At 48.9% G+C, this 12,770-nt stretch overlaps 1 protein-coding gene across 4 annotated transcripts in view; it reads left to right on the top strand.

The window, feature by feature from the left end:
* The window catches only part of OVOL2 (ovo like zinc finger 2), a 29,575-nt gene extending 24,260 nt beyond the window's left edge, over positions 1–5,315 (top strand). For all 4 annotated transcript variants that reach the window (XM_044263498.1, XM_044263499.1, XM_044263502.1 and 1 more), the window contains one exon: positions 4,644–5,315. In XM_044263498.1, coding sequence (XP_044119433.1) covers positions 4,644–4,957 — 314 coding nt within the window. In that variant the 3' untranslated portion in view covers positions 4,958–5,315. The remainder of the gene's footprint in view (positions 1–4,643) is intronic.
* The last annotated feature ends 7,455 nt before the right edge of the window (positions 5,316–12,770 follow it).

The following is a 12,770-nucleotide window of genomic DNA, read 5'->3' as shown; positions in this document are numbered from 1 at the left end:
GAGGTCTGGAGGGGCTCAGCCATCCATCGTGGGCTCATGTGATGAGTGGCAGATGTGTGATGCGTGGGTTTTCAGAGGCCTGGGACTCTCTCTGGGTGGTGTCAGTAGGTTAATGATGACTGGTGCAGCTGTGGTTTCGAGTTCCAGTATCCCACTCCAGACAGGGGCAAGGTTGGCCTTGGCTCCAGAGCACTAAGGTGGGTGAGTCCCCAGAGTTGGGGAGGCCTTGGCATCAGTCCCCTTTGCCCAGGTGTCCTCTCTACCCACCTTCATCTCCCACCCACCCCTGAGTTCATGGCGTGCTGGGGATTCCGGGAAGAAGGGCTTTGTTCCCAAGCCCAGAAAGGGTCACCTGGAGGCTGCTGCATGACCGTGTCTGCTTGCATCAGTGAGTGATGGATGAATGTGGTATTTCCAGAGAGGGGAGTTGAAGCAGGTGTGCAAAAGTCAGAATTGCCCTAACTGCAGTTTTTGGTCCTGGCAGTCTAACATCCATCTTGGTGTCTGAGTCCCTGGTCCTTTGAGCCTGGCTCACATCCCACCGTCCCTGGGAAAAGCCCACCCGCAGCAGTCATTCCTATTCTCTCTATCGTCTGGATGATGCAGGGCTCTGGAATCTCTAGCCTTTGCTGCCCTGGGCCTTGTTGGGGGTTCTGTCTGTGGAAGGGGCTCGGCTGACCTGCTGGGTGCAGAAGGAAATGTGCTCCCAGCACGCTTACCTCTGCCAGGGGATAGGGATCTGGCAAAGCCCTGGTCAGCAGCCACTTCAGATCACCTTTCTGGGTCACCGATGGGGCGGGGCTTCCTAGAGCAGGATTGGAAACATCCTTTCCTGGGGGGCCTAGGAGCTCGCCGGGGGTAAGTGTACTGTCCTCTCCACGTGTTTAGTTTGGATGTTTTAAAACAGTAGTGGGTTATTTCCAATAACTATTGAAAGGAGTAACTGGTCTCTGGGTGAATTTCTTTAAAAAAAAAAAAAAAAAAAAAAAAGATTTTATTGGGGCACCTGGGTGGCTCAGTTGGTTAAGTGTCTGCCTTCGATTCCAGTCATTATCCGGAGTCCAGGGATCCAGTCCCCCGACATAGGACTCCCGGCGCAGCAGGGAGCCTGCTTCTCCCTCTCCTCCCTGCTCCCGCCCTCTCTCACTATCTCTGTCTCACTCTCTCCAATAAATAAAATCTTAAAAAAAAAAGACTTTATTTATTTATTTGACAGAGAGTATAAGCGGGGGGAGCAGCAGGGAGAGGAAGAAGCAGGCTCCCCACTGAGCAGGGATCCTGATGTGGGACTCCGTCCGTCCCAGGACCCTGGGATCATGACCTGAGGCAAAGGCAGATGCTTAACTGACTGAGCCACCCAGGCACCCCACTTAAATTTGCCAGTTTCTTCAATCTCTGTTTCTTAAAGGTCTTTCTCTGGGCCCATAGGGGTTCATTAATTCCTTCATTGAAAAGTTATTTACTGAGCACCTACTATGTGCCTTCCCAGTGCCAAGGCTTAGAAAGGAGTTTCTTAACTTCTGGCAGTTGTTCTAGAGTGTGTGGAATGTAAGATCGACCTGCACTCTGCCTGAATAGAATTGCATTGACCCAATACACCTTTTTCACATGCATGTTACAGGATATGCTTCCCATGTGTGCTTCTGGACATGGACTGCATGAAAAGTGGAAGGGTTTGGTTGCCAAACCCTTCGGGTGGTTGGATGGAGCTGGGGGGAAATAGTATTTTTCCATTTCAACTTCCCTTATCATCTGCCTTTAAGAAAATGGGGGGCATGTAACCTGGGAGAGAAAATACTGAGGCCAGGGCTGCTTTCAGACCCCAAAGTACCATCCTCATGCCTCGTTTGGTAGAATTTGTCCATGAAGCCGCCTGGTCCTAGACTTTGTTCGTTGGGAGTTTTTTGGTTACTGATTCAATCTCCTTGCTGGTCATGGGTCTCTTCGAATGTTCGTTTCTTCCTGCTTCAGTTTTGGTCATGCCTCATTTGGCGTGGAGTTAGACATGTGACTCCCAAAGAGATCCCCGGACACGCAGCCTTCCCATCACCTGGGAACTCGCTAGAAACACGGGAGTCTCAGCCCTACCCCAGAACGAGAAACACCAGGGCTGGGGCCAGGAGTCTGTGTTCTGGTGAGCCCCTTGGGTTTGAGGACCATGGCTCCACATTCCATTCAGTCTGGGGGGTGGGGGGCTGCGCCTCTGCATGGCCAGAAGCTCCCAGCGGGTGCAGTGTGACTGTTGGCCCCAGGAGCAAAGGCGAGGACCTGGTTGTTACAAGGCAGTCAGCCTATCTCTGGCTTGTGAGAAATGACATTTGGGTATAGCCGTCTGACAAAACACCACGGTGCTGTTGAAAAGGAATGAAACTGAGCTGTAGACACCAACATGGAGAAATCCTTCAGAGCATTGTGAAGCTAAAAAAGTAGATTTTGAAAATATCTTTGGATAAGTTTGCTTCCATTAAAGCCAGGATAGTAAAATCATCATAAATTCCATTTTTGTGTTTAAAAAAATATATATTGAAACATTTTTAAGTGTGAGTTTTAATTCAGCTACTTTTCAATTGTGCAGTGTGTTTTTTCAACAGCTAGAACTTTATGGGGGAAAAGAATAACCATTTAAGAAATACATGAAAACATCTACATAGAGTGCGTGTTTTTCCTTTCGCCTCAAGCTGGAGGATGGTGTTGTTGAGTCTTGTCCTTGTTTAAGATTTTTGATAACTCGTTCCTATGGATTTTTTTTTTAATGTGTTTCGATTTTTGAAATATTATCTCACTGGATTGATGAGTTTTTGGCAGGCCCTTAAATTCTGCATCGGAGGCTTTGGAGATTCCTGTAGGGGATGGCTTTGCTGGCCTCTGGGCTCTAAGATGATCCCCGGTGGAGATGGCACGTGGGAACTCTCCATCTAGAAGGCAAGCCCCACCGATATTAGCCCAATTTGAAGGCCAGGGAGAGATCTGGTTTGGAAATGCTTTCATAACTGTGGCAGATGCTACCCGTGTCCAGCCCACGCCCCTGGCTCCTGCCATTTCTGGGCACACCCATCCCTGTTGCAACTGCCCACACCTGCTACTCGGTCTGAGAGCGTTCTTGCTGGCACCAGACAGGGAGGGAGAATCGGCACCCCCCAGGGACAGCCCCTGACAGGCTGCTGGAGGGGGTGGCGGCGGGGGTGGGGGGGCTGTGGGGGGTGGAGACCATAGCTGTGTGGGGCGAGATGACTCAGAGGTGAGTGCTCTACCTTGTCCCTTCACCTTGTCCAGTGGAACTGGACTCTGGTCGCTCGCAGCAGTGACTGCCTTGCTGTCCCCACCTTGTAGGGCTCCTTCCTCTCGCCGCCGCACTCCTTTCTTCACTCACGGACTGGAATCCTTTTTACAGGGTCTATTTCCAGGAAAACCACAAGTAAAATAAAAACAAGGTTTGGGGCGCCTGGGTGGCTCAGTGGGTTAAGCCGCTGCCTTCGGCTCAGGTCGTGATCTCAGGGTCTTGGGATCGAGTCCCGCATCGGGCTCTCTGCTCGGCAGGGACCCTGCTTTCCCCTCTCTCTCTCTCTGCCTGCCTCTCTGCCTACTTGTAATCTCTCTCTGTCAAATAAATAAATAAAATCTTTAAAAAGCAAACAAACAAACAAACAAAAACAAAACAAGGTTTACTTTGCCCACTATAAAATCAAAACATTGAGGCATACAAGTGGGAAAACCAAAAACCTTTCCTCCCAAAGCCAGGTGGTGTTTCTTTGCTAAGTTGGCATCTGTTTTTATCCTTGCTCATGTGGATGTTGGGAACCCTTGGGAATTGTTTTCCTCATGTTGAGTCCCTGGTCAAGCTGATTTTTTTTCCCCAGCCCTCAGCTCCTGGCAACCATTTATCCACTCTGTTCCTATGGATTTGACTTTTATACACGCACAAGTGGTACCACGCAGTATTTGCCTTTCTCTGTTTGGTTTATTTCACATAATACCCTCACAGTTCATCCACGATATTGCACATAGCAGGAGTTCCTTTTTTCTCGTGGCTGAATAATACTCCCTTGTATAAATATACCACATCTTTTTTATTCATGCATTCGCTGATGGACACTTAATGTTATTTGGATGTCTTGGCTGTTATTAATAATGCTGCAGTGAACGTGGATGTCTCGATGTGTCTTTGAGATCCTCTTTTCATTTCCTTTGGAAACAGATCCTAGATGGGAGATTTCTGGTCACATGGTAGTGCTAATTTTTGTTTTTTGGGGAAACCTCCATACTGGTTTCCATAATGGCCGTATCAGTTTACATTTGCACCAGCAGTGCACAAGGGCTCCCTTTTCTCCACATCTTCAAGGACCCTTGCTATCTCTTGTCTTTGATGATAATCATCCTAACAGGTAGGAGGTGATATTTCATTGCAGCCGTGATTCATGTTCTCCTGATGACCAGCTGCGTGGAGCACTTTGTCACGTACCTGTTGGCTCTTTGCTTGCCTTCTTTGGAAAAAAGATCTGTTCGGTTCCTCTGCCCAGTTTTGAATCAGGAGGTTTGCGTTTTCTGCTGTTGGGCTGTGCATCATGTTTTTAAATGGCTTCAGGTTGGGAGGCTCTGCCGTGACTGTGACCCACTGGTAATATGTCTGCCCATCGACCTTGCAGGCATTCGCCCCTACAAATGTGACATCTGCAACAAAGCCTTCACCCAGCGCTGCTCCTTGGAGTCCCACCTGAAAAAGATCCACGGGGTGCAGCAGCAGTATGCCTACAAGCAACGCCGGGACAAGCTCTACGTCTGCGAGGATTGTGGCTACACGGGCCCCACCCAGGAGGACCTGTACCTGCACGTGAACAGTGCCCACCCGGGCAGCGCCTTTCTCAAAAAGACGTCCAAAAAACTAGCGGCTCTTTTGCAAACCAAGCTGATGTCCATGCGCCCAGGGAATGCCAATCTGAGCGAGGAGGAGGAGAAGTGAGGAGGAGGAGGCAGCCAGAGCTGCCACGTTTACAGGGATTTGGGGTTTTGAAGGTTCCCCCAACCCCACTTGGGTTCAGTTCATCCCTCTGCCCTTCCAGGGCCGGAGGCAAAGCTGGGGGATCTGTTCTAAGGGTCATCAGTGAGAATCGTGGTGGCAGGCCCCCTGTAACCCACATCCTCTTGACAGTCACATTAACAAAAGTTTGTGGATGGTCACGATCACTGTAAGGCATTTTTCTTTCTTTCTCTCTCCTTTTTTTTTTTTTTTTTTTTAGGATTTTCACATGTGGAGGCCGAGGTGTTCTTAGAGAGACTCTCATTTTATGGTGCCTTGAAATAAAAGTACTTCCACTTGCCATGCTCCTCAAGCAAGGAAAATGATTTTATTATTCCAAAAGAGTTTACAGGAATTATTTTAATAAATGAAATGTTCTTGTGAAATTATAAAACAAAACATAGCATTGAGTTCTAGCTCCCTGATTAGGGCCTAATGTGTGACCTTCAATTTCAGGTCGTTTGCGGCGAATGACTTTGTATTGGCAGGTGGGTTTGAAGAAGCAGATCTTGAGTACGGGGTAGGAGGGCCAATGGACAGGTGCCCCAAGGCAGGTGGGCAGAGACGCCTGGGGTGGAAGACGCCGGGGAAGGTCACTTCTGAATGCTTTCGTCATTTTTCGTGGCCCTGGGTTACTGTACAGCTGCTTCTGGCTTTCTGGGGCTGGGACTTGACTTGCTGGTTGCAGGTGAAGCCCGCAGAAGTGGGACCGCCAGGAGCGCTCCCTGGCCAGGTGCAGGCTGTGGTCTTGCGGGAGGGAGAGCAGTCTCCTTCAGGGCATGTGACTGCGGAGCACTGTGACCTTTGGCCACCTGGATCGCCTCACCTGGGAGGCCTGGCTCCAGAGGCCCAGGACGTTCACAGTAAAGCAGACCTGAGACCGAGATAGGGCAAAGGAGAGGCAGCAGCCTCAGGGGACAAGAGGGGTGGTGAGGTGGTTTCCAGGGTCCTTCGGTGACTGGGGGGGGGTAGCAGGAAGGGCCCAAACCCTCAGGGATCCCTGGTGGCTGAGAAAGGGATTTTCCCCAGTCTAGGGAGCTGTAGAAACTGAGCGGAGTGCTCATCTCCTGTACCCCAACAGTCCCTGTTGCCCTGGGTCTGACAGCCCCAGCTTCATTTCCTCCCCGGAAGAGGAAGATCTTACATCAGGACCAGGCTGCGTCTTGGGCTGGGGAACATGTGGGTGATGGCCCTTCTTTGTCTGCTTTCCTCTCCGTCCTCTTTCCACCTCTCGGCCTGCTTCACTCCCTCCCCCAATGTCCTCCTTTCCCACACCGCAGGCCAGGCATCATGCCAAGATCTGGACAATTTCCGTGGCGTGGCCTCTAACTTGAGTTAACATCGGTCTTGCCAGTCGGCTCCCCTTTCTGAAGGGAGTGAATAAACCCTTCTGTGGAGCATCTATGATGTGGGGCACTCCTGGCTGTGCAGCGTTCTCTGGAGCAATCCTCAGAGCTCTCCTGAAGGGGTCAGTGTCCCAGTGCCCAGGAGCAGATGAGGCAGCTGCAGGGGCCATCGGCTGGTGGTGGGAGGAAAGGGCCAGGAATCCTAAACCCGGTCAAAATCCCACTTTCCCTCTCCCCACACTTAAGAAAGGCAAGAACCACCTCCCCCGCCCCCCACCAAGTTCAATTGGAACTAAAGGAGAGGCAGGCATGAGGCTAGGGCAGGCTTTGGGAGATCCTCACACCCCTGGTTTCTCTAAACGGCGCACTCCGTGGCCCAGAGCCATCCTGCTGGGTGGATGTGGTCGTGCTGGGCCTCGCGCACGAAGACCTGAGAGCTGAGACCACAGCACCGTGTGGTCTACAAGGCCATGCCCAAGGGTTCACGGTGACTGGGGATGCACTTGGACCTGGAACAGCAAAGTAGGGGAAGTTGTGAAGGCTCTTACGGCCTCCCGGGCACCGAGGGCTCTGCCCTGGGGGCACGGGGCCAATTGTTGACATCCTGTCCTGTCTCCTAGAACTTGGTACAGGGAAGAGAGTCTAGAAAGTGTTTGATTTGCTTTCCACAGTTATCTGGGTAATTCTGACAACAAAAATGATAAGGGAATATCTAAACGACTGTCTGGGGCGGCTGGCCTGTTTTGCGCAGGGAACTGTGAACCAGCTGGAAAGATATTCTCTTTAGGGATGGATTTTTATTTATTCACATATTTTAATTTTTTTTTTTTTTTAAAGTAAGCTCTATGCCCAACACGGGGCTTGATCTCATGACCCTGAGATCAAGAGCGGTATGCTCTCCTAATTGAGCCAGCCAGGCGCCCTGGGACCGATTTTTATTAAACAGAACTCTTTTGGTTGCTAGTGACAGAAACTCAGTTTATTTATTTATTTTTTTAAAAAGATTTTATTTATGTGGGGCAGCTGGGTGGCTCAGTGGGTTAAAGCCTCTGCCTTCGGCTCAGGTCATGATCCCAGTGTCCTGGGATTGAGCCCAGCACTGGGCTCTCTGCTCAGCGGGGAGCCTGCTTCCTCCTCTTTCTCTGCCTGGTTCTCTGCCTACTTCTGATCTTTGTCTGTCAAATAAATAAATAAAAATCTTTTAAAAGATTTTTATTTATTTATTTGACAGACAGATCACAAGTAGGCAGAGAGGCAGGCAGAGAGAGGAAGGGAAGCAGGCTCCCTCCTGAGCAGAGAGCCCGGTGTGGGGCTCAATCCCAGGACACTGGGATCATGACCTGAGCCGAAGGCAGAGCTTTAACCCACTGAGCCACCCAGGTGCCCCCAGAAACTCAGTTTAAAATGACTTTAACAGGAGCACCTGGCTGGCTCCATTGGTGGAACATGCAACTCTTGATGTCAGGATTGTGAGTTTGAGGCCCACTTTAGGTGTAGAGATTACTTAAAAATAGAATCTTAAAAAAAATATATATGTTTCAGCTTCAGGGATGGCTGGATCTAGGTGCTTAAATCATGGTATCACTCATTTTTCTCTCTGTCTTACATCTGGTTTTCCCACAGGTGACTTCTTTCTCAGGCAGGTTCAGGTGGGGGCCTCATGGCCACCACTGCTGGACTCCTGTCCCATAGTACAGCAGCTCAGCAGAAAAAGGGTCTGATTTTGGGCTGATGCTTCTTGTCTCTGAGTGGCCTGATTTGGCTCTTGGGTTCATCCCTGATCCCATCGCTGTGCTCTTAGAGATAAGGGGTATAGGCTTTGTTGGCCAGGCCTGAGCTGTATGCTCCTGCCTCCCCTGAAGCCAGGGTGGTGTGAACAGGTCACTGGCCTGGGAGTAGGAAAGTGGTTCCCCAGCAGAAAAGTAGGTGCCATGACCAGAGAGGAAATCGGTGTTGGTCAGGTTTCCTGGCTAGGACAAGGCACAGCTATTCTAAAAAAATTCCCTCCAAATTCTGTGGGTTAAAGAAGAGAGAAGATAATTTCTTGCCAGCAGTTCTGGGTTGGTGGTGGCTGTCCTTATGCCATCACTCAGAGACCTGGACTACTTCTTTTTTTTTCTTAGAGACTTAATTATTGGCACGCCTGGGCAGCTCAGTCGGTTAACCGTCTGCCTTCAGCTCAGATCATGATCCCAGCATCCTGAGAGTCCCGCATTGGGCTCGTCCCTCTCCCTCTGCCCCTCCCCCTACTTGTGCTTGCACACTCTCTGTCTCTCAAATAAATAAATAAAATCTTTTTATTTTTATTTTTTAAAAAGATTATTTATTTGACAGAGAGAGAGATCTATGAGCATTTTTTTTTAAAGATTTTATTTATTTATTTGACAGACAGAAGTCCCAAATAGGCAGAGAGGTAGGTAGAGAGAAGGAGGGGGGGAGGCAGGCCCCCTGCTGAGCAGAGTGCCCGATGCAGAGCTCGATCCCAGGACCCTAAGATCATGACCTGAGCCGAAGGCAGAGGCCTAACCCACTGAGCCACCCAGGCGCCCCAAATAAAATTTTTTTTTTAAAAGATTTTATTTATTTATGTGATAGACAGCAATCACAAGTAGGCAGAGAAGCAGGCAGAGAGAGAGGAAAAAGCAGGCTCCCGCTGAGCAGAGAGCCCGACACGGGGCTCGATCCAAGGACCCTGGGATCATGACCTGAGCCGAAGGCAGAGGCTTTAACCCACTGAGCCACCCAGGTGCCCCCCAAATAAAATCTTGTTAGAAAGCATTATTTATTTACTTATTTCAGAGAGAGAAAGAGCAAGCTGGAGGGGGATGCAGAGGCAGAAGGAGAGAATCTCAAATGGACTCCAGGCTCAGTGCAGAGACCGATGTGGGGCTCAGTCCCATGACCCTGAGATCACAACCCAAGCAGAAATCAAGAGGCAGATGTTCAACCAACTGAACCCCCCAGGTTCCCGAGGGACCTGGACTTATTTTCTTTGTTGCTCTACCATGCCCTAGGACACTTCTAACATACGCATGGTTGAAACTGGGTCTGTGTGGATTTCGGCTGACCTTGCTCTGGGTTTCTCCACAGGTTCTGAGGCAAGGGTTCAAGCTGAAATCAGGAACCATCTGTAGTGGGAGTGGGGAAATGTGGTAGGAGAGAGCACACAGCCAATAAAGGGAATATAACCAAGGAAGTTCCTACTGTGGCAACTGAAGCTTGATCCTAGTGGGGATTTCTAGCAAACAGTATAGATGTGCCTCATTGTAACCCCCCTTGAGAGGGTAGGAAACCATTTGTCCACTAACTCCCCATCCCTGGGGATTTAGTTGAGGTGCTGGCACTGGAGGCCTTCCAATTGCCCTGGCCAAGCATGCTTCCTGTGCCAGGAAAAGCTCTCAGGTAGAGTTAAGGGGTTGGCCAAGGGCTAAGACCTGAGCAGGGTGGTGCGGGGTCTGGTACCAGTGTGGACAGGTCACATCCACTATCTGAAGTTGCCGGCCTGGACACTGCACACAGCCCTTCCACTCCCATTCCAGGGTGAGGATTTTGCCAGATTACCGCAGGGGCAGGAAAATGCAGCCTTCTCAGTCATAACACTCTTGTAGGCCTGGACCAAGGAACGGATCGTGGCGGACGTCTCGAAGTCTCTGCTACAGCAGGCAAAGCCAGCTGACATTCACATGGGCCTTTGGCCCTCTCCTCCCAACCCTGTTTGCCTGTCTTCTCTCAGCCAATTGTCAGAATCCCGTGAAAGTGTCTGGGATCATGATTTCAGGGGAACTAGTTCTCAGGTTGGGGGTCTCGGGACCTTAGGTTCATGAGTGGTGGGCATAGAAATGAATGCATGTGTGAGTTATTGTCAATATTTTTTATCCCTCATTGGAAACCATGTATGAACTTGTACAAAGGCCAGCCAGCAGTATTTTTGCTTTTGGTTGGTATTAGGTCAGCACAGTGTGGAAACTCACACATGTGCTGGTCAGAAGCGCCTACCAGGGGACACCTGTGTGGCTCAGTCGATTAAGCCGCCTGGGATCAAGTCTTGCATCAGGCTTCTTGCCCAGTGGGGAGCCTGCCTCTCCCTCTGCCGGCCGCTCCCCCTGCTTGTGCTCTCTCGCTCTGACAAATAAATAAAATCTTTTTTTTTTTTTTTAAAGATTTTATTTATCTGACAGAGCGAGAGAGCACAGGCAGGGGGAGTGGCAGAGGGAGAAGCAGGCTCCCCGCTGAGCAGGGAGCCCAATGCGGGGTTGATCCCAGAATCCCGGGATCATGACCTGAGCTGAATGCAGATGCTTAACTGAACGCAGTCACTTAACTGACTGAGCCACCTAGGCGGCCCTAAATAAAATCATTAAATAAATAAATAAAAGTGCCTACCAGTGGTGCATTTTGGATAAAGGGATCTGTTAACAGTTAAGGTGATTTATTTGGTTGATTTATTAGGTTAAGTTTCTTTTTTTTAAAAGATTTTATTTATTTATTTGTCAGAGGGATGGAACACAAGCGGGGGAGTGGCAGGCAGAGGGAGAAGCAGGCTCTCCACCCGGACCCGATCCCAGGATGCTGGGATCATGACCTGAGCCGAAGGCAGGCACTAAACTGACTGAGCCACCCAGGTGTCCCTTAGGTTGAGTTTCTAGAAGCAGAGCTCAAGACAGGGATTCTGGGCAAAGTGATTTCTTGAGAGAGGCTTTCAGGAAAAACCAGTAAGGAGGAGATGGAAACAAGTTACAACAGAAGAAGCCAGGCAAAGATGTGGGCTCAGCTAGAGTCTAATCTCAGCTTGATCCCAGGGGAACTCTGGATAGTGAATGGTACTATAGAGGCTATCCTTCTTTGAGGCCTGGGAACCAGTCATTGGCTTTGGGTTATCCTGGTGGGGAGAGGGTAAAGGACATGATCACTGGGCTGTTTAGCTGCCAGTGCTCTAAGCAGCTGTGGGTTTAATCACAGGAATGGACTATTAGAGGTGAAAAAGCTTGAGGTCTGTAAGCTCAGGCTATTTCTCCATGGATTATTTACTTTTGGATAAGGGACCTCTTTCAGAGCTAAAGGAGTAAATCACTCACTGCAAAATTATGTCGTGTTTGGGGAGAAATAAAAAAATATATATTAAAATGCATGTCTTTCCTCCAAATCTGTTCATCTGCCACGCATCTCTACCATTGTAGTCATCCACTGTTAGCTTTTTGTGTAACTTTCTTTTTTCGTTGTTGTTTTTATTTATTTATTTATTTTAGTAATCTCTACCCCCAACATGGGGCTTGAACTCACGACCCCCCAGATCAAGAGTCTTCCCCCTGAACCACCCAGGCGCCCCTTGTGTAACTTTCTTGGGTCTCTTTACTCATGTCTAAGCGAACAGGAATAGAAGTATTGTTGTTCTCCAGGTCGTTTTAAATTAGCAGATAGCATTATGCATACTGTTTGGAACCTTGTGTCTTCCTTTTTATAATGCATCTGTTAGCTCTTTCTATAATAGGACAACAAAGTTCTCTTTCTTCTTTAGCTCTCTAGTATTGTGTCACACGCATGTACCATAATCTAGGGTATCGATCAGTACTGATGGATGTTTATGCTCTTTCCTGTGTTTGGGCACTCTGAAACACGCTAGGTGGGTGATTTCATATATACGTTATTTCACATATATGCCAACCGATCTGTGGGATAAATTCCCCCAAATTCCCAATAAATGTTACTGTTAGGGCTAAGGGTACTTGGCTGTCCCACCAGCGACCCGTGAGAGCAGCCCTCTCCCCGCCGCCCTGCCAACGTCGTTCACCATGGTTTGGGATTTGGGCCAATCTGATAGGCAAGAAGTAGTTTCTCAGTGTAATTTTACTTTACACTTCCTCATCACATGTGAGAGAAAGATGCTGAGCATTTTCTCAGGTGACGAAGGGCCCTTTCTGCGAATTGCCTTGAATGGCCACGTTTCTACTGAGTTGTTGGCCTCTTTTTCTGTCCAACTTCTAGGAGTCTGTTTGTTTGTTTAAAGATACCAGGAAGTTTAACTCTTTGTGGTAGGAGCTACTGGATTTCCTCCCAGGTTGTCATTTATCTTTCGATTTTGCTCATACTGCTTTTTCTCAGCCAAACAGAAGTTTTGTGATTTTTATGCGGTTTGAATTGATCCATCTTCTCTTATGGCTGTGAGAGATTGAGTCGTCGTTAGAAAGGCCTTCCCACTCCAAGGTTATATCGGAATTCTGTCGTGCCTTTTTCTAGGATTTTAATGGTTTCGTTTTATCACGTATAAATCTTTGATCCGTTTGGACTGTTTCCTGGCGTATAGTGGGAGGTATAGATCCAACTTTATCATTTTCCAGATGGCTGACAAGAGATATTTTTTAACAGGGAGCTGGTCCAAAACACACCAGAGAACGCTTTCTTCAGGAAAAGGT

The sequence above is a fragment of the Neovison vison genome, chromosome 8 (assembly GCF_020171115.1).
Source record: "Neovison vison isolate M4711 chromosome 8, ASM_NN_V1, whole genome shotgun sequence".
NCBI lineage: Eukaryota > Metazoa > Chordata > Mammalia > Carnivora > Mustelidae > Neogale > Neogale vison.
Note: the sequence above shows the minus strand (reverse complement) of the source record. Positions and strands in the feature narration are given on the sequence as shown.